This window comes from Gavialis gangeticus, unplaced genomic scaffold (genome assembly GCF_001723915.1).
Source record: "Gavialis gangeticus isolate Ggan-Ray unplaced genomic scaffold, GavGan_comp1, whole genome shotgun sequence".
In the NCBI taxonomy this organism is placed as follows: Eukaryota; Metazoa; Chordata; order Crocodylia; family Gavialidae; genus Gavialis; species Gavialis gangeticus.
The window spans coordinates 47,468,299-47,488,878 of NW_017728998.1; the positions used below are offsets into that span (position 1 = coordinate 47,468,299).

Genomic DNA, 20,580 nt, shown 5'->3' on the forward strand with positions numbered 1-20,580 from the left:
TATAAAAGGGTTGTGAACAAACTTTTAAAAATGGATTCTCCTTTATAGAAAAAAAATGTGGGAACTGTGGGTTTTCTCTTGCAGGCTGGCAGAGGTCCTGCCTGCTTGGGGGCCCCCCTGTCCCCCTACACACCCACACCCTGCCCCACATACTGGGGGTGGGATCAGTGGGTTAGGAGTGAAGAGCACAGGCAGGGCAAGGTGGCTGTTTTCTACTTAAACTATTTACTGGGTCAGGACTGGCAATTGATGTTTACAAATGGGTCCTGGTACAAAAAAGGTTGAGAACCACTGGTCTATCCTATACCAGCTGCTATGTTAGGAAGCCTTCCTTCTGCAGTGGGAGTAGGGAACTTTATCTTTGTGTCCCTGGAAGGCAGTGACCTGAAGTACAAGCATGTGCAGTATGTGGAGAGATGGTTATATGGGAAACTCCCTCTGCCCTTTAACTTTAACTTTCCCTTTCTCTCCTTTCATTAGTTCAGAGCAGTACTTCAAGCAGCTGAGTAATGACTTGGAAGTTTATACCAAGCATGCTGGAAGGAAGACAGTGGAGACAGCTGACCTGGAACTCCTCATGAGAAGGTAGAGTGGCATAGAGCAAATTCCAGTAGTTACGTGATGTGGAAGCCCAAGTAGTTTTCTCATCTGAACATTTCAAAGCCTCTTCTGCTTCTGGGCTCCTGAAAGTTGGGTAGCTCTAAGGCCACATCATTATTCCCCATTTCTTCCCCTGCTTCACCTTCTCCCACCCAGTCTGCTTGATGATGAGCACCATGCCCAATGCTTAGGCCACTCAGGGGATTCTCCAAGTATGAGATCTTCTTCCAGATTACACACCTACTTCCCCTGTGTCCTGAGGAACCTGAGCAATCTTGCTCCAGATTCCTGCCTGGCTGGCTTCCAGGTATGCTGGATATAGTGTGGGCAGGCTGAGTGTCCCTGGAGCGACAAGATGTCAGTGGCCAACTCTCGAGATTCTGCATGTTTACATTTCAGGGCATGTTTTTGTGTCTTTGCCTCTTTGTGTGCTCAGCCTTAGTTCAAGAGCTCTTACTGGCTCGTAATGGGTGGGGGGTGGGAGGATTGAAGTGATCAACAGAATCACTTCTTCCTTCCTAAGACCTGTGGGACATCGCTCTGGCCAGTTAGCTATGTCCTACCTAGTAAAAAAACACATGGCCTCTTGATCATGCCAGAGAGTGGATCAGAAAACACAAAATACTTCTGAGTAATAAATGACTTGTAGGAATTAGTTCGGATTGGAAATCTTTGCTTGCTTGTTGACTCTAAGGGCTAGTCTAAAAGGGAAATCCATTCCAGGATAAGGCAGATTTTACACTTGAAAGAAAATTACTAGAGGTGCACAGCACCAATATATCGGTGACCTATTGGATTGGCACCGATTTAAAAGGAAAATTCACTTTATTGGCTTTGTTTGGCCAGTGTAGCCAATAATGTCACTGATAAATACAATATGTCTTCTGGCCAGGCCCCTGAATGCCATGTGCAGCTGCATGCATGCATGTGGCCAGGAGTGCAGCCAGGCAGTGTGGAGAGCAGTGCCCTGCAGGTAAGTCTGTAGAGGAGAAGGGGTGTGGGGGATGCAGATCAAGGCATCCATGGTGAGGGAGGGAGTAGGGCTGGGAGCATTGCCCAGCCAAGGCAATGAAGGCATTGCCCACCCAGAGGCCAGGGTGGGGAGCAGGATGGATCAGTGGGCAGTTCATCCAGGGGATGTGGGTGGGGGAGGGAAGGGGAGGCAGCTCCCTGCCACTGCATGCACCCCCAGGGGAGGCACATGCCCCCTAGATTTGTGTGCAGGGCAGAGGCAGGCTGCCCACTGTGGGCTTGGGGTTCTCTGCCCTGCTGCCTTTGTCCTGGAAGCCACGTGCTGGCTGTGTGCCTCCCTCAGCTGGAAAGGTAGGGGATGCAACTTGCTACTGCTACTGCTGCTGGACGGGCAGGGGATGCAGTGTGGCCAGCATGGGCCTCCCAGGGCAAAGGCAGCAGAGCAGAGAGCCCCAAGCCCACAGCAGGCAGCCCTCCTCCAACCTCACCCCACTTGGCTATTCTCCAGTTAGAAGCATCCCTGTACTTAAAGATGGTGGTGGCAGCGCTTGAACAAAAGCTCATTCCATGAGCTTTCGTTCAAGTGCCCCCGCCACCACTTTTAAGCACCAGAACACTTGATCCTTTGGATGAGTCACTTGTAGCTCTGTCCTGCCCCAGCTCAACTCTCCACACTGCCTGGCTGTGCTCCTGTAAATTGGTTATTGGATCGGTATTGGCCAATTAGACACAGTGAATAATCGGCTATCGGTATTGGCCAAGAAAATCTTTACTAGTACACCCCTAAAAAATACCTCTTCTGGAGTAGGTGCCCTAGCAGATGTCGTTTTCCTAGAATAAGAAGGTCTACCCAGGGAGCTATGCCATAATAACTATTCCATTCAATTTCCATGTAGACAGGTCCTGAAAATGTGCATTTCTGATGCATGCTTGACTGCTTTACCTGTAGGGTGCAAGTACCCCCATGAAGGCAGCTGTGTGGATTTGTATTTCAGATATCAAGAGTAAAAAATGGCTTCCTTAAGCATTCCCCAAGCAATTCTGTGTACCGCATTCTGAGTCTGGGTGGGTGGAAACACTGTTTTCTTTACAGGAACCTTGCATATTTGTTTTACTTTCTCTCCCTCTCCTCTTCAATTCAAGACAAGGGCTGGTGACAGACAAGATGCCCCTCAATGTGCTGATAGAGCGCCACCTTCCTCTGGAATATAGGAAGCTACTGATCCCCATTGCCACAAGTGGAAATAAAGTGATCCCTTCCAAAAGATGTGCACTGCCTGCAGTGTCACACAGATAGAAACACTGCAAACCAGGAGAGACTGACTTACACTGTTCGATAGTGACAGTTTGTTTGCCTCAGCATGGTGGTGTTAGTGCCATTCTGGGTTTCTAAAGGTTACTGACCAGCCACCTGAGGTTGTTCTCTTTTAAGTTGACTCACAGAAGTCTGTAAAGTCACCACACCAGTTTGTTATTATTCAAACTGGTCTCCTAAAAATGAACAGTGAAGACCTGCTGTTTTAAATAACTTCCTTTTCCTGCATTTATGTTCCAGCACATCCCTGGAAAGCCATGTCTGTTAGTGTATAAATGTAAATAAACAGTGGTGCATGTTTTGTAGAGTGTACATGGTGTTTGTTGCCATGATCATGTGGTCTCTGTATGTGTTCCATTCTGTTGGTGCACCGTACATAATGTTCCTAGCAATTTTTTTAGCTGTGCTGATGTTCTTCAGTGTAATGGCCTGCCTGCTGGAAGAAGAGGCAATGTTCTATGCTGGAATCTGTGACCTGTACCTTAGTGCTCTGCTTGCCAACACGTCTGTATATGCTTGAAAGAATTGAGCAATAATCACTGGCTCTGATTATGCCTCCACTGATTTCTCAAACACAATGAGAACCCTGCTTTATTTTGAATATGGAGCATAGAACACCTCACTGGGTTGCTGGCCTTGGATGTCCCCCATACACTTCTAGCTAGGGAGAAACTTCTTCCACTATCTGATCTCCCTAGCAGGGGGAAGAGGGCTGCTTCTAGGAGAGGATGGAGGTTATAGCACTGAAAGACTGGGAAAGGAAGATGCATTACACTGAAGGAAAGGAGTAGGGGCCCAATTCCAACCAGACAGCTGAACCAACATAATCTCTTGCAGCTAGAAGCAACATTTCATGGCAATTTAGAACGTAAGCTGTTTTTTAAGGGTTAAATAGAATCAAGATTTTTAGGGACAGAACTTGACCTTTAATGTTATAGAGATAAGGAGAAGAGGAAATACTCTACATTCTGAATTCCAGATCCTCCTTTTAAACCTACAGTTCTCAAGCCCGTTGTACTGGGGGATGTGTCAAAGCTGTTCTGACTGTTCTCTGTCTTTATATGTCTACTGCTTTCTCTGGTGCGGTGTTAGGTGCTTTCAGTGATGCAGCTTGCACCACTTCCGATAGAGGCTGTGACTGTTCATTCATCAAATGTTTTTGATGTTTGCTCCCCCTCATCTGGTGTTTGTGTTGTACCTGCTTTATAGTTATTTCATGGTGTTTCTAGAGTTCTTTGCATGTAGTTTAAGAACCGGGGGGGGGGGGGGGGGGTGTTGTCCTCAGTCCATAATTGTTTCTTTCTGGCACTGGCCCTTTTTCTACCATGCAGAACTGAATATGGTGTTTCTAGTGTAACTGTGGTGAAGAACATTTTCTATGCAATTCTATCCTATGCCATTTGGCTGTGATGCCTCTGCATCCTATAGACAGTCTGTTTCAAGCTCTCCTTTAGCTAATGCTGTTATCTCGCCAAGAGTAGTCTCCCCCATTTTTCAGCTTTCTTCATTCCTCCCATTTATACTGGTCATTTCAGGGAAGGGAGCAGTCTACCTGTGCTATATTTTCCTAGGGTACCTTGTCTGCTCTACTGTTTAGCAGTTCAGGTTCTAACTGAACAGAGCTGTTTCTTGCCAGAGTTTTCCTGTCCCTGATCCACTTTTTGCTTTAGAAATCTATCTGTCCTCACTGATATTGGGGTCAGGAGGAAGAGCATGACAGTGTTAGAGAGGAAAGACACTAGAAGCTGCTTAAGGACTAATAAATGACTGACTATGCTTGGAGGATGATTAACTTGGGCACAGAATCATCAAAAGTCTTGGTACTGTGTTGCATAGGACAAAGGCTGGCATATCCAGTTATGGGGCTATAGCAAGCCTGCTGTGTGCTATACTTAGGACCCGACTGAATTAATTACAGAAAGGGGCTGCATGGTGGTGCCTTTTAATCTTCTAGGTTCCCCTGTGCCGCCCCCTTGCTGATTTGGCTACAGCGCCCCAGTGGCCCTGCTGCTTGCTGCTGACTGGCCAGCACCGTATTTAAAACCATGGTTTTCACCTTCCTACTGATTAGGAGCGAGTGGTTGGGGCCCCTCTCAATCAGCCAAGGGGGAGGAAATCTGCAAGATTAAAGGAGCTGCTATGCAGCCCTCTTCCACCGTGAATTTGGTAGGTCCCTAGCTATACTGCTATAGCTGTGTCTAGAGGTGCGGGTTTAGTGATGCTGCTTTTTTTTCTCTCTTTTTTTTCCCTCCCCCTGGCTTCACCTAGAGTGCTTTCAACATGACTGACTATACTGGACAAGGCCTGCTTATAGTGGGAGAAGAAAGTTCTCAGGGAAAGATTCACCAAAGTTATTCTAGTGGTTTGTTATTATAAAACTTTCCCTTGCAGACAGCCTTTCCTTTGAAATTTCTTATAGAATCTTGCCTGACTCCTCTAACAAAAAAAAAACCAGGAGAGGGGACTTAAGGAGGCTTGTAGGCTTTAGCAGTTGCTGCACTTAGGCTATTAGTGGAGTGTTTAACTAGAGGTCCCAGCTCACCACTTGGCCCCTTGCCTTTCAACCTGCAGTGGAAGGATGGGCTGCCCCTGCCAGGGCTCCAGACTGGACATCAGGTGAACCTTGCTTTAGTAGGGAGCTGAAATTAAACTATTAATACAGGTATCTTATCTGCCTGAGCTGCCTGTATTGCCAAATACCCAAATCAGTCTAGATTTCTTTGCTGTAACTATCAGCTGGACCCATTTGGGCACAGAAACAACCTTACAGTGCAGTAGCCCAGAGCTGTAACTTTTGTAATGTTACATACCAAAGCGCTTAGCTGAATGTGGGGAGGGTGAAGATCTGTTTAATAATAATCATGGTCTCTTGGTTCTCCCTCTTCTGGTGTTGGTCTGCTTGCCTCCTCAGGTAAGGGGCCTGCTCGCCTTATGTCTCCAGCCAGCAGTTTCTCAATTATTGTCTCCACAGGCAGAGGGACAGCCTGCTCCAACTCTTCTTTTGGGACCTGGTAAGCCAGGTAGATGTAGTTGTCCATTGTCAGGTTGTCAATAGTGGGATCAATTGCATACAAGGCTGTCTTCAGATCATCCACTTTCACCTCTCTGTGTTCAAAACAGATTCCTTTAATAAGGCAGCAGACACTACTGGTTAGCTTATCTACTGATGCAGGCCTGGGAATCCTAACCTGCAGCTCAGAGACCCTTTCCATAGTTCTTACTTTTATCTTATGCTGTAGAGAAACCAAGTGGAAATTAAACATCACCAGGGATGGAATCCCACTGACTAATTACCCAAACCCTGTGTACTTGGGGGTTATGCTGGACTGACCAGTTACCTTCAAAGCACATTTAGAGAAGGCAAAAGGGAAAGTCAGTGCCCACAGTAACACTTTGAAAACTGCTCACCTCAAAGTGAACCAGCTATTGTAAAAATTACTTGTATTTCCTTGTGTTCAGCTGCAGAACATTCATGTCCAGTATGGGAACAATCAGCTTGTGCCAAGAACCTAGGATCAGTTCTAAATGACAGATGTCATGAAATAACAGGATGTCTAAAGCCAACACTAAAAGATAGCCTGTATTTACTGGCTGGCATTGTACCACCTGATATCAGAAGAAATATAGTGAGCCAAAAAGAAAGACTGCAGCAGATGGAAGACCCCAGGCATCAATTCAGTGGTCACAAGTAACTAAATGTTTTAAAACATGAAAGAGTTTTGTGACCAGTATTGCACCGTTAAACATGAAGGTTGACAGGGCATAACTGATGTTATAGACGGAAAGATTACATGCAATCAGGTGCTGTGGAAATAGATCTGGAACCCCTGGAGGATCTTCCCAGAGGGGCTGATCTAGGCTGGCCAATATGGCCATGCCTGAATCACCTGCGCATGCAAACCTGAAGTTCAAAAACAAACATGATCAAATGATGCTACTCTAATGACATGAATATATGCGAGTACAGTGAAGTGCAGACTACGAAGCACCTGCTTGTTTGCTGACTCCTTGGTGAGACCTGTATGAAAGAGGACCTTGCTGCAGAAATAGAAAGAGCCATTGCTTGTGCATGGTTCTGGAAAAACATCTTGTTTTTGGCAAGGACACAAGAAGAAAATGATGACCTTTGGCTGCTTCCATATTCTGTGTCCTTTTCAGAAATGCAAAAATCTAGAACTCTTGGTTCAGAGATGATACCTTTTTATTAGACCAGCTGAGAAACTGCAAAAAAACCCTATATTTTTCTGCAAGCTTTTGGGCTCGCATGCCTTTCATCAGGCTCAGGGAAAGTTAAAGTTTTACCTTTTAAAGATTACCACCTTTAACTTTCCTTGAACCTGAAGGGTGTGTGAACCCAAAATCTTGCAGAAAAATATATATTTTTTGCAATTTCTCATTTGGTCTAATAAAAGGTCTCTCTGAACCAAGAGTTCTAGATTTTTGCATTTTGTCTCACACCAACATAGCTACCAAAAACATCCCTTTTTCTTTTGAGACACTTGTGCAAGCTTAATGTTTAATATGCTTAGAAGCCAAGCACTCCAAAAGCTGGATGGCAGAATTTGGTATGGCTAACTAGTCTTAATTGCCCCTGTCCCTTTTTGCATCTGCACTGTGATGTGACTATTAATGTCATACTCATATTATTTTCCCCAAAGAAACCTGCTTTTCTTGGATAGGATGGACAGTACTCGGTTCCTAGACAAACACAATTTTGTGTTATCCTTGTCGGACAGTGGGTGGCCAAAGGCCCCCTTTACTGCCTGCTGCTCTGAAACTGGAATTAATTTCCTCAGATACTTTTTGTGTGGTAGTCAGGCCAAGTGCTTCACACTGTAGTGATACCTTTATAATTTTTATGCTTTTCACACACACCCTATGGCATAAGTCATCTTGCAGGCAGGGGAACCGAGGCAGAGAAAGGTAAAAGCTAGGAGCATCTGCTAGTTTTAGGTGCCCAGTTCTGAGGTACCTTGGCTAGTTTTTCACAGTATTTGGCATTATAGACCTCTCTGTGGTCAAACCTCGGTGTCCTTGGCTTCAGCCACAGTTGTGAATGCTTAGTTCTTCGACAAATCAGATCTAAGGATCCTAAGTGGGGCACCCAGCATGCAGAACACACAACTGCTGCCTACATGAGGAAAGTGTTTTAAGTGACTTGCCTAGTGTTTACAAGGGAACCTTCTGGGGCAGAGGCAGGGACAGAATTCAGTTCTGCCCAGCAGTCTGCAACTGCTGTAAGTGCAGGGGTTCTAGGGACAACAGTCTTTTCTCACTGAGTGGCTTGGTTTCATCCCCAGACCACATCCCTTTATGTACACTGAATGCCACAGGCTGGGGTCCTGTAGAAGAAAATAACATGTCAGTGTGTAATTAAGGTGTGTGCACAAGGTGACCAAATTAAATTCTCTGTTCTGGCATTTCCTAGCTTTTGAATAGGTCTTCATGGCCTGTGCGCCAGTTGTTACTGACCAGGAGTATACTGTCCTCTGGATCACAGCGGTCTGCAGTAATTGTTTACAATATTAAGCCACTTCAAATGAAAAACTTTTGAAAACAGAAGAGCGAGTCCCATTTCCCTACTGGAGGGAAGATCATTAAGCAGCACCCTTGTGTGCTCCAGTGTGCTGCTGTGAATGTGCTACGAGCACAGGCTTGATCAGAGTGGTTCCTGCTACTGCCAGCCTCCACCAGAAAATGCATCTTGCGTGTGACCCAAAATAAAATTGGAGTTACATATCCCGGTTTACACAGACACACCAAAGGGTGCAGGGGTATGTGGAGCAGGGTGAGCGGATAGAAGCTATGTGCTCCTTATCAGTCATCCCACACATTTGCAATCAGGAGCGTTCTCCTGAAGGTTGCAGTGGTACCTTTGGTTGGGCAGGGCCAGCTGTGACAGCTGCCTTCTTGCCCTGCTAGTCTGACTGCCTGCCCTAACACCCTTGTCTGTCTCATCCAGTTGCTGCATCTTGCCTTTAAAACTGTGAGCCTTTTGAGGCAGAGGCTGTTGCTTATGTTAGTAATGTTTCTCACACAGTGGAGCTTAGCCTTGTTGCGATCACTGGATCTTACTGCCATGTGGCCTCTGGGTTGTGCTGTTTGTTGCCAAAGCTGGCTCAGTCTTTGCTCCTTCCCTCCCTCTGAGGTGCTCTCTTTACTTGCACACCCTGGCTCCCTTCCAGGCAGGAGCTCCCACCCCAAGGTTCTCCCCAAATAAAACAGCAGTGATGTTGGACTCAACGGCTGCAACACTTACATGACATGTGCCAGCTCATTCTGTAGCTCTCTCAGATAGTCCTGCTTCTCGGTAACGTACTGGTTCCAGACCTTCACAACAAAGGGCTCAGTGTTCCCCTCTGCATCCTTCAAAAGACCAGAGCCCATTAGTACTGGACTATGGCTCTCATGCACTGCTCTACTCCAAGCCCCAGGTGGATGTAAGCAGCCACACTGCCATGGGTATACGGAAGACCTTGGAAAGGGAGATACTTAATGCACTGGTGGAGCATCCTTTCTGCAAGCAGGACCTGTTCAGTTAGCTCTCCACCTGGCAGAGCCAACCACTCAGAGTAACGTTAGCAAAAGTTCTTGGCACATCTGTGCATTGGCAGAAAGACCAAGGCTCCAACAGAATCATGCACTTAGTTCACATAGCTATGTTGGGCAGAAGCTCTCTAAGCACTGCTGAAGTACTAATGAATGAAACCTCTTTATGCTCTAGGGCAGCAGAAAGCAGCATCCCTGCTACCCAGAAGACAGAAACTAGGGTGAGACTCTGACAGAGGCAGAAGCAGAACTCTGGATCTTAGGCTGTCCTTGTCCTTGGGAATGTAAGCTGCTTCAGAACTGCATTTCAGGCAAGCTCTGAGCCCAAGCAAATACTCAGGACAAACTGACATCTAAGTTAGCTTACAGCTCAAACCAGCAGCTTTTGGTAAAAAAATTTCCCTTCGCCCATTTGTTTCTCAAATCTACATCTAGGTGTACCATGTACTTGCAAACAAGAGGGCCACTGGTATATACAGCTGTCAACATCCATGTTTTCTTATGTCTTTATTTAAAACTGAAGAATGGCTGTGCCAGCAGCATCAGCCTTGGCTTCTGCTACATTAAGGCAGATTACCAGCAAAAACCTGCTTCTAAACCTGCTTTTGCTTTGTTCTGATGAACACGGGCCTGGGAGGCATTTGTCAAAATTAATATAAACATTTAAGCCTTAGAAACACATATCACATGTGCTCCTCCCAGGGTTTGTTGGAGGGGCTCATAACAGTTGTCACATTGCTCCCAAAGGGGTTGGAATATAGATTCTGTAGTTGGTTTCCATCCCCCATGATCTTAGCTAGTCACCATATTCCAGAAGGTATAAACAAACCCCAAACAACTTTACACAGGGTGCATTTACAGGTGCACTTTAATGTGCAGTAGACTATTTTACTGCGCATTACAGCATCACATAAAAACTGACATTAGGCTAACGCACAGTACAACAGTACTGCGCACTGTCACTAAAAAAGCATGCAAACATGCTACTGCACATTAGCACAGCCTAATGCGCATGAATATAGTACCTCACATTGGAGGTGCTAAATTTAATGCGCATTAGAAACGGTGCATTGGCATATATAGACACATCCACAGTCAGCAGAATCCTTTACTTCTTGACTCAATGCTTGTGAAGTCCTCACTAGTTCTCCAGGCACCAGTAAGTCCCTCAGGAAAGACAAGGCCTACAGTTATAATGAGAAAAGCCAAGATGAAAAAAGCCTCAAGGCCTTCTTTTCCCATCACATTTCGGAATGGACCCAAGCCTCTGCAGGCTGCCTTTAGGACATACCTACTCCAGTGGTGACCCCAGTTACATTAGTCCAAAGCAAAATGCTTGCATTGCAACCATTCTTCCTTCACTGGTGAAACCTCAGAGTGAGAATTTGCAGCTCACCTCATTGAATAAAGCTGTGTAGAATATGAGGTCCTCAGTGCTCTCTGCCTTGCACTTGCTGGCTTCTATTAGTTCTTGGATGTGCTCATTACTTTTCAGTGGAAAAGCTGCCCTCAGTGCCAGACTGTATCAAGAGACAGGATCATCACCAGTTAGTTATGTCTGTTGCTGTAGACATGTGCACAGAGCACTTATCCCCTCCAATGCCACATGGCCATCTGTGGTAGCACCCACACTTGCCACTATTCCTGGCGGCAGATTTTCAAGAGGTTGGCATTTGTGAGCAGGGCCTGATTTCTATTCAGGCACCAAAATAATGTGTATTTTCAGCAAGAACTGAGCACCTTGGAGTTATATTGGATGCTGATATCTTGCAATTCTGGCTTCAGCTGCGAATGCTGATGGTCTGACAGTGCCCCCATAAAACCAACAGCTCTGTAACAATGTGTGTAACACTGCACACATTTTCTCCTGAAGGGTTACATCTATTCCACTTAGATGGCTATGGGACATCTCCAAGGGAACCTCTTGTCACCTGACAGTTACCACTTGCTACAGCATGGTTGCTTGACTGGAAAAAATACCCCTAGAGCAAAAGTGCTTTGCAACCACAATCAGGGCTAGGTTTCCAAAAAGCTGAGACTCAGTTAGGTATCCAATTAACTGTCCAGACCTTAACACCTCTCAGTACAATGGAAACAAGGAGGTGTGCTGAATGCTTCTGAAAGTCTGCTGCCAACTGTAGGCATGGGCACCTGGAAGTGTGGTTTGGAGTTTTTCAAAAATCATATCCCTCATGGAGACTCATACTGTCACCACTAGGATACTGCATGGTGTTCAGGCTAGGGTAAGCTTGATTCTTATACAGAGGTGTGTATGTAAAGGTAAAGGCTAGATTCTGCCCTCAGAGTGGTATTTGTACACAACTGTCTGTGGGAAGAAGCTCTAGAAGGAGAAATGAAAATTGCTCCTAGTGATCTGCGTCCTCTGTCAGCACAGTGCATATGCCAGAGACTTAGGCCATGAGTAGAACAGTATAAAAGTACAGCAGGGCTCAAACAGAAGTAGTTCACCCAGCCCACTGGTCTCTCACTTGAACTGTTTACTGGTAAGAGCTCCGCTGTTTGAGCTGTCTATTGCAGTCAGCTCCTTTAGCAAGTTGGATAGCATCTGGTTCAGGCCATGGTACACGCCTTCATCCACCTGTGGGAAAGCAAGGGTTGGGACTCAATACAAACACCAGCTTCCACCTCTGGACTATCTTCAGGATGCAGAATCAAGGACAAGGCAGTAAAGGGAAGGTGGACCATGACTTCTGCTGGCACCACATAGAGACAGCCTTCCTCTATAACATCTTCAATCTCAGCATTTTCAAGTGACTTACAAATAGTTAAGAATGCTGCGTCATGCCTCACCAAGATGTTGTTAAAATAATTAGTTGCAGAACACCCCCCTGTTCCAAAGTGGTTCACATCCCATAACATGCAGGTCCAACAATGTCCAACCCATGCTGGGGTGGGCAATGGTAACATAACCAGCACGCAGTACAGCACAATGCTGGCATGCTGGCCAAGGGCACTGCAGCAAACCTTCACTCTAATGAAAGCTGACTGGAGCTCTGCTTTTAAGACCTCATGTGAGAGGCCCACATGAAGTGAATATGTGTAACTCGGCTTCCTGGCCAGGGAAGGATAGAGGCCTTTGCTGGACTGGATGTTGCATGGTAACCATGTCTGACCTCCATTTTTGATCAGGGCACATATAACTTCAAACATGCTGGTTCTGTATATTATCAAGAGCAGCTGCAGGTACAGGATAACAGTGCAACAGTGTGAAGAGCCTAAGAGCTCTGAGAAGTAAAGCCTGAGGCATCCTGAAAGGTAGTAATACTTCTAGCACCTACAGAGTTGAGAGGCAGCAAAGGAGCTGGGCCCCTGAATTCCAAGCAACACTAGTAGGGAGTTATGGCTTGTAGCAGGGGAAGGGTCCATGTGTTTGGAATTTCCAGGGTGACCCACCAAAGTGAACGGAGTTGTAACAACATAACTGAGCCAAATACGGAGTCTGACTGCCTAGATAGGAGAGGTATGATGGAATCAGGGCACCTAAGAGAAGAGAGGCTGGCAGTAACAGCCTGGCCGTGTGTCTCGCACTGTAACATAGGACATGGTTGCTCTCTGGCACCTGTTACTGATATTTACTTCTCCCCCCATCCCTAGTCTGATCCCACAAAGTACTGAGTGTCCTCAACCCCACCACTTTGCATGAGATATGGGGGTGCTCAGCTCCCTACAGGACTGGTCTCCCATTGACCGCTGTCTCACATTCAAGGGAGTCATGCAGGTGCCAGAGCTGCTCACCTTTCCAGTCAGTATTTCATAGGACAAACTCATGATATGATTTGATCGATACAGCTTAATACTTTCATAGATGCTGTAAGCCATCTCGAAGGCAGAGGCATCTCCATACCTCTTTTGGAGGTAGCTAAGGAAGAACTCAGGAAGGCTGGATTGCCCCCCTATCTGTAAAAAAAAAAAAAAAGTGAAAGCTCCAGAAACCAATGTGAGGCCGTTGGAGCTTGATCTCTTCAGAAATGCACAAGAAGAACCAAACCACCTTCCCTCTCCTGTGCTCATCCGCATATAGGCAGAGCACCGTAACTCCAGCATTTTCCTGGGTCTGGAAAGTGTCTGTCACGCCTCACACCTCAACAAAAGAGAGCTTCCCAGCCACTTTCCAGATGGGGCTGAGCCCTAAATCTCCCATTGCTTCTTCCCCACTCTTACTCTGGTAGGGTTCTCCATGTCCCTGTTGAAACATGTTTTCTCCCCACTCTACTTCCCAACTTCTGCCAGCACATTTGGGCACTGATCTGATGGTCAGATACACAAGGGATAGGATTTCCTTCAGAGTCCACCTGTGCCACACCAAAATCTGAGTACAAACCTATACAACACAGCCAGACCCTGCTGGACAAGTGAGGAGAACTGAGCCAGGTCTTTGTGTAATAGCAGAGCACCTTGACAGGGTCACTCTAAAAATGTCTGATCTGTGCTACTGACTGCAGTTATGCTTGTAGCTTTCCCACAGCCCCCAAACCTGTACTGGGGTGTGTTTTATGCCTATTAGGCCTGTGAGAATGGTTGGCACAACAGCAGGGCAGCAGGACACTGCACAATCATCCTGGTGTCCTTGTTTTTTAGGTGCCATCACTCCCCACATCAGAGCCAAACAGGTCACCCCAGCAGTGGCCCTGGGCCTTGCGGCTGGAGGACAGACTCCTACAACCTCCTCTACTGATGTGTTCAGGAAGAAACATTAATGGACTTTCCAGATGGCAGGATTGTCACAGGAACTATGAGAATAGTGTCATGTGGTTGTTAGTGGTGGGATAAGGGGGAAAAGAAAACCTGCTGGTGTGCTGAGATTCTCTCTTTCCACAGGTCCTTCAAGATGTTCACTACAGTCTTTTTGTTGAGCTTCCTGTTCTTGACCTGACCTTCATACCTCAGGTACACAGGAACCTTGTCACCCTTGCCCTAAATAACACAAAAGAGATAGACACATCAAGAATTTGTATCAAATGGAGTATTTGTATCAAATGGAGCCAGCAAAGAACCCATGTACACAGAATACAAGAGCTAGGGCTCATTTGTGAGTAATTTTCTGAGGTATAAGCCACCTGAATTCTCTCATCCCAATAGCTTGCGTTAATTGCTGTGGTTTCACTTCTAATGGGAGTATTTAAGTATTTAAGTTTGTGTTATGCAAGTGGCCTGTTTCCCCTGAAGAAGAACTTTCCAGAACTGCTGCTTCAGCCATGGAAGCAGCTTTGGAATTTCAAAAAGGAACGGTCTTCCCTACTTGGCTAGCAGGCGGATGTGTATTACCAACTAATCATGGGAGAAAAGTGCTGCCTATTTGCCACAAGCAGCTTGTCTGTACCAGCCCAGGGAAGATGTCCTTCTCTCTCAGAACTGCTGCTCCCATTTCCTCCAGAAGCAAGTCCACCAGCTGGTTACTGGTCTTCCCCTCTGCCAGAAATCTCCACCGGTCCACACCACCAGGAACAACTCCTGCAGGAATAGAAACAAACAGCTCACCAGCATGCCACAAGTTGAGCATGAAGTTGAACATGAACATACACCAGAACCCAGATCATTCACATCCAGGTGATCCACAACCCACAATCTGTGGGGCAGAGCTGTACTGCTACCCAGCACATCCACAGGTGGCAGATAGTGGAATGACCTTCAGGGAAGGTTAGCTGTGAAATAAGCAGGAGTAACTCTGATGAATAAGCAGTCGCAGACTAAGCAGAGGCAGCAGGAGGTGGAAACATATCCTTTGATGGATATCCTTTGATGGTGCTGTGACATGCAAGTACAGGTCATCACTATAATAAGCATGCCTAGCCCCCAACCTTACGTCTACAAGTCCTCAATGGTTAAGCAGGCAGAAGAAGATGTTAAAAACTCAATGGATGCAAAGGCAGATCAAAGCTACAGTGGACCAAGATCCTCAGGTGTCTTGGTCTCCTTGCCACTGGATCAAGGTCCCTGTATCAGGGCAATCTTGGGCCCTGTTATGGTCCGGAGCCTTACCAGACCCAGACATGCTGGGGGACCTACCAGGAGATGAAGTACCAGCGGCGGGGCAGAGGGAGCTGAGATGATGACATCTGGGGAGGACATGGCAGCCTCCATGGCCAACATGTGGAAGAGCCAAGTCATGGGATCCCAGAGCCGGCTCCTATTGGCCAGTAGGAGCCCAGCCATAAGATAAGGCGGTGCCAACCCTAGAGAAGCTTCCCTGGAAGGTATCAGTTGACTGATTAAACTGCTGGCTCATGTTCAACAACAATGGGAGAATGTCAGCAGTGTGTGGGGTGCCCTCAAGGCCACCATCATCAGTGCCTGTAAAGAGGCACTTGGATTCTCTGCTGGGAAATATCAAGACTGGTTTGATGAGAATGACTGGGAGATCCAAGAGTTGATCAATCGCAAGTACAAGGCCTTTTGTGCTTGGCAAAATGACACCATCTACAAGCAAAAGAAATTGAATCTCCAGTAAGCCAAGGCAGAGGTTCAAAGGAGGACCTGCAATTTGAAGAACAGATGGTGGGAAGACAAGGCTAAGGAGATTCAACATCTTGCTGACAGCCATGATATGTGCAATTTCTTCAGTGCCACCAAAGCCATCTACTGTCCAAGCACTCAGGGCCCAACCCATTTAAGATCTAAGGATGGAGAAGACCTGGTCAAAAAAACAGGTATTGATGGCTCCTTCCAACAGGAGCCATCAATACATATTGGAAGGAGTATTTTGAAGACCTTCTCAATCTAGACTCCATTGTTGACAAGAATGTTCTCAAGTCCATCCACAACACCCAGTCAGAGATGATCTTGGAATCCTTCCAACCCTTGTTGAGGTGAGGAAAGCCATCAAACAAATGAAGAATGAGAAGTCATGTGAAGTGGATGGAATCCCCATGCAAATCTTCAAGTGCAGGGAGAGGAACTCACATCACAGCTTCATGCCCTCATCTTGAGGAACCCAAATGATGAGGAAATCCCAGACGACCTCAGGGATGCCATAACTGTGACAATCTTCAAGAAAGGAGACAAGCCCAACTGTGGAAACTATAGAGGGATTGCCTTGCTGTCCACCACAGGAAAGATCATTGTGAGAACCCTCGTGAATTGTCTCCTTCCACTTGCTGAAGAGCTCCTCCTGGAATATCAGTGTGGGTTTAGGGTATCAAGAGGCACAACTGACATGATATTCACAGCTCGCCAGCTGCAGGAGAAATGCTGGGAACAACACAATCCTCTTTACAATGACTTCTTTGACCTCATGAAAGCTTTCAACTCTATCAGCCAAGAACTGTTGTGGAGGATTCTTCTGAAGTATGGATGGCCACCGAAATTAGTCACCATTCTCTACCTGCTCCATGACAGTATGTAAGTGGTGGTTCTCAGTAATGGATCTATCACAGATCCCTTTGAGATTAAAATGGGAGTTAATCAAGGCAGCAGCATCATTCCAGCACTTCTCAGTATTCCTTGCCATGATGCTACACTTGACCACCAACAAGCTTCCAGCCGGAGTGGAACTAAACTATCAAATGGATGGTAAGCTGTGTAACTTCAGCTGACTCGGAGCCAAAACCAAGACAACCCAAACCTCAACCATTGCACTCCAGTATACTGATAACGCTGTAGTGCAGGGCTGGAAAATTATTTGGACCCAAGGGCCACATAGGGAGTTGTGATGATTTGTGCAGGCTGAGTTAGCAACCTCCCTCCAGGCAACAACTCACCCTCCAGGCAACAACTCACCAAAAATCCCTATGGAGCTTTGGGCAGGTAGGGAGCAGTGTTCGGGAGGAGGATGGGTGTGATCTGCTCACTGCATGCCCTGCCAAGTGCAGGGCTGTATGGGGGTGGGGCAAGTGCATGTGTGTATGAGGGCACTGCCTGGGCACTAGGTCCTGGGAGCCAGCTAGGGATGAGGGGAAGGAAGGGGAGGTGTAGGGTGCATGCAGCAAGAGCTCTCCTGGACTGTGGCTGCCCTCATGGCACTCCGCATGGGGCCAAATGATGGGGGCTGCCATGGACTTGGTGCGCTCTGCTGCATTCAGCTTCTGGTGGGGGTTTCCAGTGTGGTTGCAGCCAGACAGATGCTGCTCCCCTTGCCTCCAGATGCTGCTCTGCTCCCCTTGCCTCCAAGGTAGCCCAGAGAAGCTTCCCTCCTGCCTGTCCAGAGCCTTCACTGGAGGTGAGGGGAGCAGAGCAGCACTCACACATCTGCAGCTGCACCAGGAACAGCCCCGCCAGAAGCTGTACAAGCTGGTTGGGCCCCAGGATGGCAGGGCTATTCTGCTTCCCTCACTTCCAGCTGCGGCTCCTGCTCCTGCCTATGCCCTGGCCCCTACTGTGCCACTCTGGGGAGGTGGGGGAGAAGCTTCAGTTGGGCAGCTCCTGCCCCAGTGTGCAGGGCTCCTGTTTCAGCTCCTGGCCACCTTCCACCTGCTCCGCCCATCCACAGGTGGCTGCTCAGGCATGCAGATTGTGTGGAAGGCAGCCAGGAGTTGGAGCTGCAGCCCCATGTGCTGGGGCAGGAGCCACCTGGCTGAAACTCCCCCTTGCTCAGAGTAGCATAGCAGGGTCAGGAGCCATAGATGGAAGTAAGGGAGCAGAACAACCCCACTGGCCTGGGCCCCTGGCCAGCACATGCAGCTTTCAGTGGGGCTGTTCCTGGTGCAGCTACAGCTGGCCAGGTGGTGTTCTGCTTTCCTCGCCTCCAGTGGTGGCTCCTCCTCCCACTCCTGCCCCCACTGCACTGCTCTGGGTGGGTGGGATGGGGAGAAGTTTCAACTGGGCAGCTCCCACTGGAGGCAAAGGGAGCAGAGCAGCACCAGAAACAGCCATGCTGGAAGCTGTGTATGCTAGTTGTGGCCCGGACAGTGGATACGACCAGGAGTGTGGTGCAGGCTGCCTTGGCAGAAGTGTGTGGGGTATGACCCCATGTGGAACGCTGTAGGGGCAGCCACGAGCCAGAGCCAGTCCATTGGTGGACTGTATGCAGCCTGTGAGCTGTATTTTGCCTACGCCTGCTATAGTGTGTGCTCACTTGGAAGCAGACCTTCAGGCAATCATCCATGTCTTTACTGAGGCATACAAGAAAATGGGACTGATGTTTCACATTTGGAAGACTAAGGTCCTCCACCAACAAGCTCCTAATGAACAGTCCCCAGCTCCAGTACTCCATTCCATGGTGAGACTCTGGAGGACGATGAGTATTTTTCATACCTTGAAAGCCATCTCTTGCAGAAGTCTGACATCGACAAAGAAACCCAACATTGCCTCAAATGTACAAGTATAGCCTTTGGACACCTGAGGAAATGGGTATTTGAAGACTGCGATATCAGATCTGAAACCAAGCTCATGGTTTATCAAGCAGTCGTGATCCCCACATTGTTGTATGGAGATGAGACATGGACAATGTATAGGAGACATCTAAAGTTGTTGGAGACGGTACGTCAATGGTACATTGATGCTACCTGCAGAAGATCCTCTGAATCCAGTGGGAAGAGAGATGCACCAATGTTAGCATCCTTCTGCAAGCAAACACCATAAGTATTAAGGTGATGATCATCTAACATCAACTTCGTTGGGCCAGCCATGTCATTTGGATGTCTGACTCCAGACTCCCGAAGCAAGTTCTATTCTCCCAGCTCAGCCAAGGCATACACTCAAGAGGAGGGCAGAGAAAGTGCTTCAGGGACATCCTCAAGGCCAACTTTAAAAAATGTAACATTGATGTCAGCTCATGGGAGACTATCACTCAGGACCACCCCAAATGGAAGAAGAGTCTGCTGCAAGGATCTCAGTACTTCAAAACTTCACAACAATAGGAGATGGAAAAGTGGGACCAGAAGACACAGTGCATCACAGACCAAACCAAGAATTCAGTGCCATCCACCCCACATGGAAACATGTCCAAGCTGCAGGAGAGTCTGTTGATCCCAGATAGGCCTTATCAGCCATCTTAGAACCCAGAGATAAGACAATCATCCTTGACTGTGGGAGATTGCCGAAGAAGATTCACAACCTACTCAGTTCACAATGGGTTGCTGAACTAAGGATAAGCTCACCAGCAGTCCCACACAGCTGATGTGAAAAGTGATGCCCTTTGAAATAAAAACCACAGAAAACATCTGGGGCACCTCAGTGGCCTGCTGCAGATGTCTGCTATGGCTCTGTGCACTTCCAGATGCCTCAAAAACCTTCATCTGGAGAGGGGATAAGGAATTTAACCTTATGAAGTATCCAGGTTCTACTCTATAAGCTCTCTGTGGGTGCCTAGATCCTGCACTAAAATGTACAAGATAAATGGCAACAGAGACCCTCCACTTCTAAGTTCACCTCTTCACTAGAAGTATGGAAGGAAAAATGGGGTTGACTGGCCGCCCAGAGGTTAACAAATCCAGCATCTCACAACACACTGAGATGGGACTCCTCAGAGAGCTTTGTACCTGCACACTTTGCCCAGTCAGGCCGGGGTGTTGAGCTGCGCAAAACTTGCTGGAGTTCATTGTAGAACCGGTTTCGCTCTTCTACAGTCTCTCCATGGACTTCCAGCAGAGTGTCATATTCCTTCTGCAGCTGATCAAAGTCCTTCTGCAGGGTCACTGTCTAAACCAGAATAGCAAGCAGAACAGAGAAAAACCTCAGCTTCTCTCTTATTTAGTCATTTTGCAGGATAAACTTTAGTCCAGAGACAAACAAAGAGCAACTCAGGTGTGCTATGAATAGTCTGCAGCCCTCTAAATAAGAGGTCCATTGCTACTCATCTTTAGAAAGGAGAGGCAGGACAAAGAGGCAATGTGGCCTGTGTTCAGTCCTCCATGTGGCCACCTGAGACAAGCAGAAAATTGTGTGCTGGGGTCTGTAATCTCTCAGGCTAGGGACAGACATTACACATAAACTGGCTTAAATAATCAAAAACTGGTTTAAACCTGTAACAGAGCAGATGTTCAGTGCCCATAAACCACTTTGAAAGTGGGTGAAACTGGTTTGAGATAAACCTGGTTGAATTTAGTATCAGACTTAACTGATTTGGGTCACAGTGGTTTATGCAATGACTGTCCCAGACCCCTTGCTGGTTTAAGATAAATCAGATTCTCCCAGTATCCTGGCATGCTCTCTGGGCTGGGTGGGGCTCTCTGCTCCACAGCAGGGCT

The 20,580-nt window shown here is 47.2% G+C and overlaps 2 protein-coding genes across 4 annotated transcripts in view; one reads left to right on the plus strand and one right to left on the minus strand.

Annotated features, from left to right (window-relative positions):
* Window positions 1-3,192, plus strand: part of CENPT (centromere protein T) — a 78,610-nt gene extending 75,418 nt beyond the window's left edge. Inside the window, exons 15-16 of the mRNA XM_019505872.1 lie at window positions 481-585; window positions 2,716-3,192. Of these exons, the coding sequence (XP_019361417.1) occupies window positions 481-585; window positions 2,716-2,869 (259 nt within the window). The 3' untranslated portion in view covers window positions 2,870-3,192. The remainder of the gene's footprint in view (window positions 1-480; window positions 586-2,715) is intronic.
* Window positions 3,193-5,119: 1,927 nt separating this feature from the next.
* TSNAXIP1 (translin associated factor X interacting protein 1) overlaps window positions 5,120-20,580 on the minus strand; it is a 106,125-nt gene continuing 90,664 nt past the window's right edge. For all 3 annotated transcript variants that reach the window (XM_019505873.1, XM_019505874.1, XM_019505875.1), the window contains 8 exons: window positions 19,873-20,032; window positions 14,778-14,908; window positions 14,243-14,371; window positions 13,193-13,354; window positions 11,926-12,035; window positions 10,833-10,956; window positions 9,147-9,253; window positions 5,120-5,992 (listed from right to left, as the gene is read on the minus strand). In XM_019505873.1, coding sequence (XP_019361418.1) covers window positions 5,737-5,992; window positions 9,147-9,253; window positions 10,833-10,956; window positions 11,926-12,035; window positions 13,193-13,354; window positions 14,243-14,371; window positions 14,778-14,908; window positions 19,873-20,032 — 1,179 coding nt within the window. In that variant the 3' untranslated portion in view covers window positions 5,120-5,736. The remainder of the gene's footprint in view (window positions 5,993-9,146; window positions 9,254-10,832; window positions 10,957-11,925; window positions 12,036-13,192; window positions 13,355-14,242; window positions 14,372-14,777; window positions 14,909-19,872; window positions 20,033-20,580) is intronic.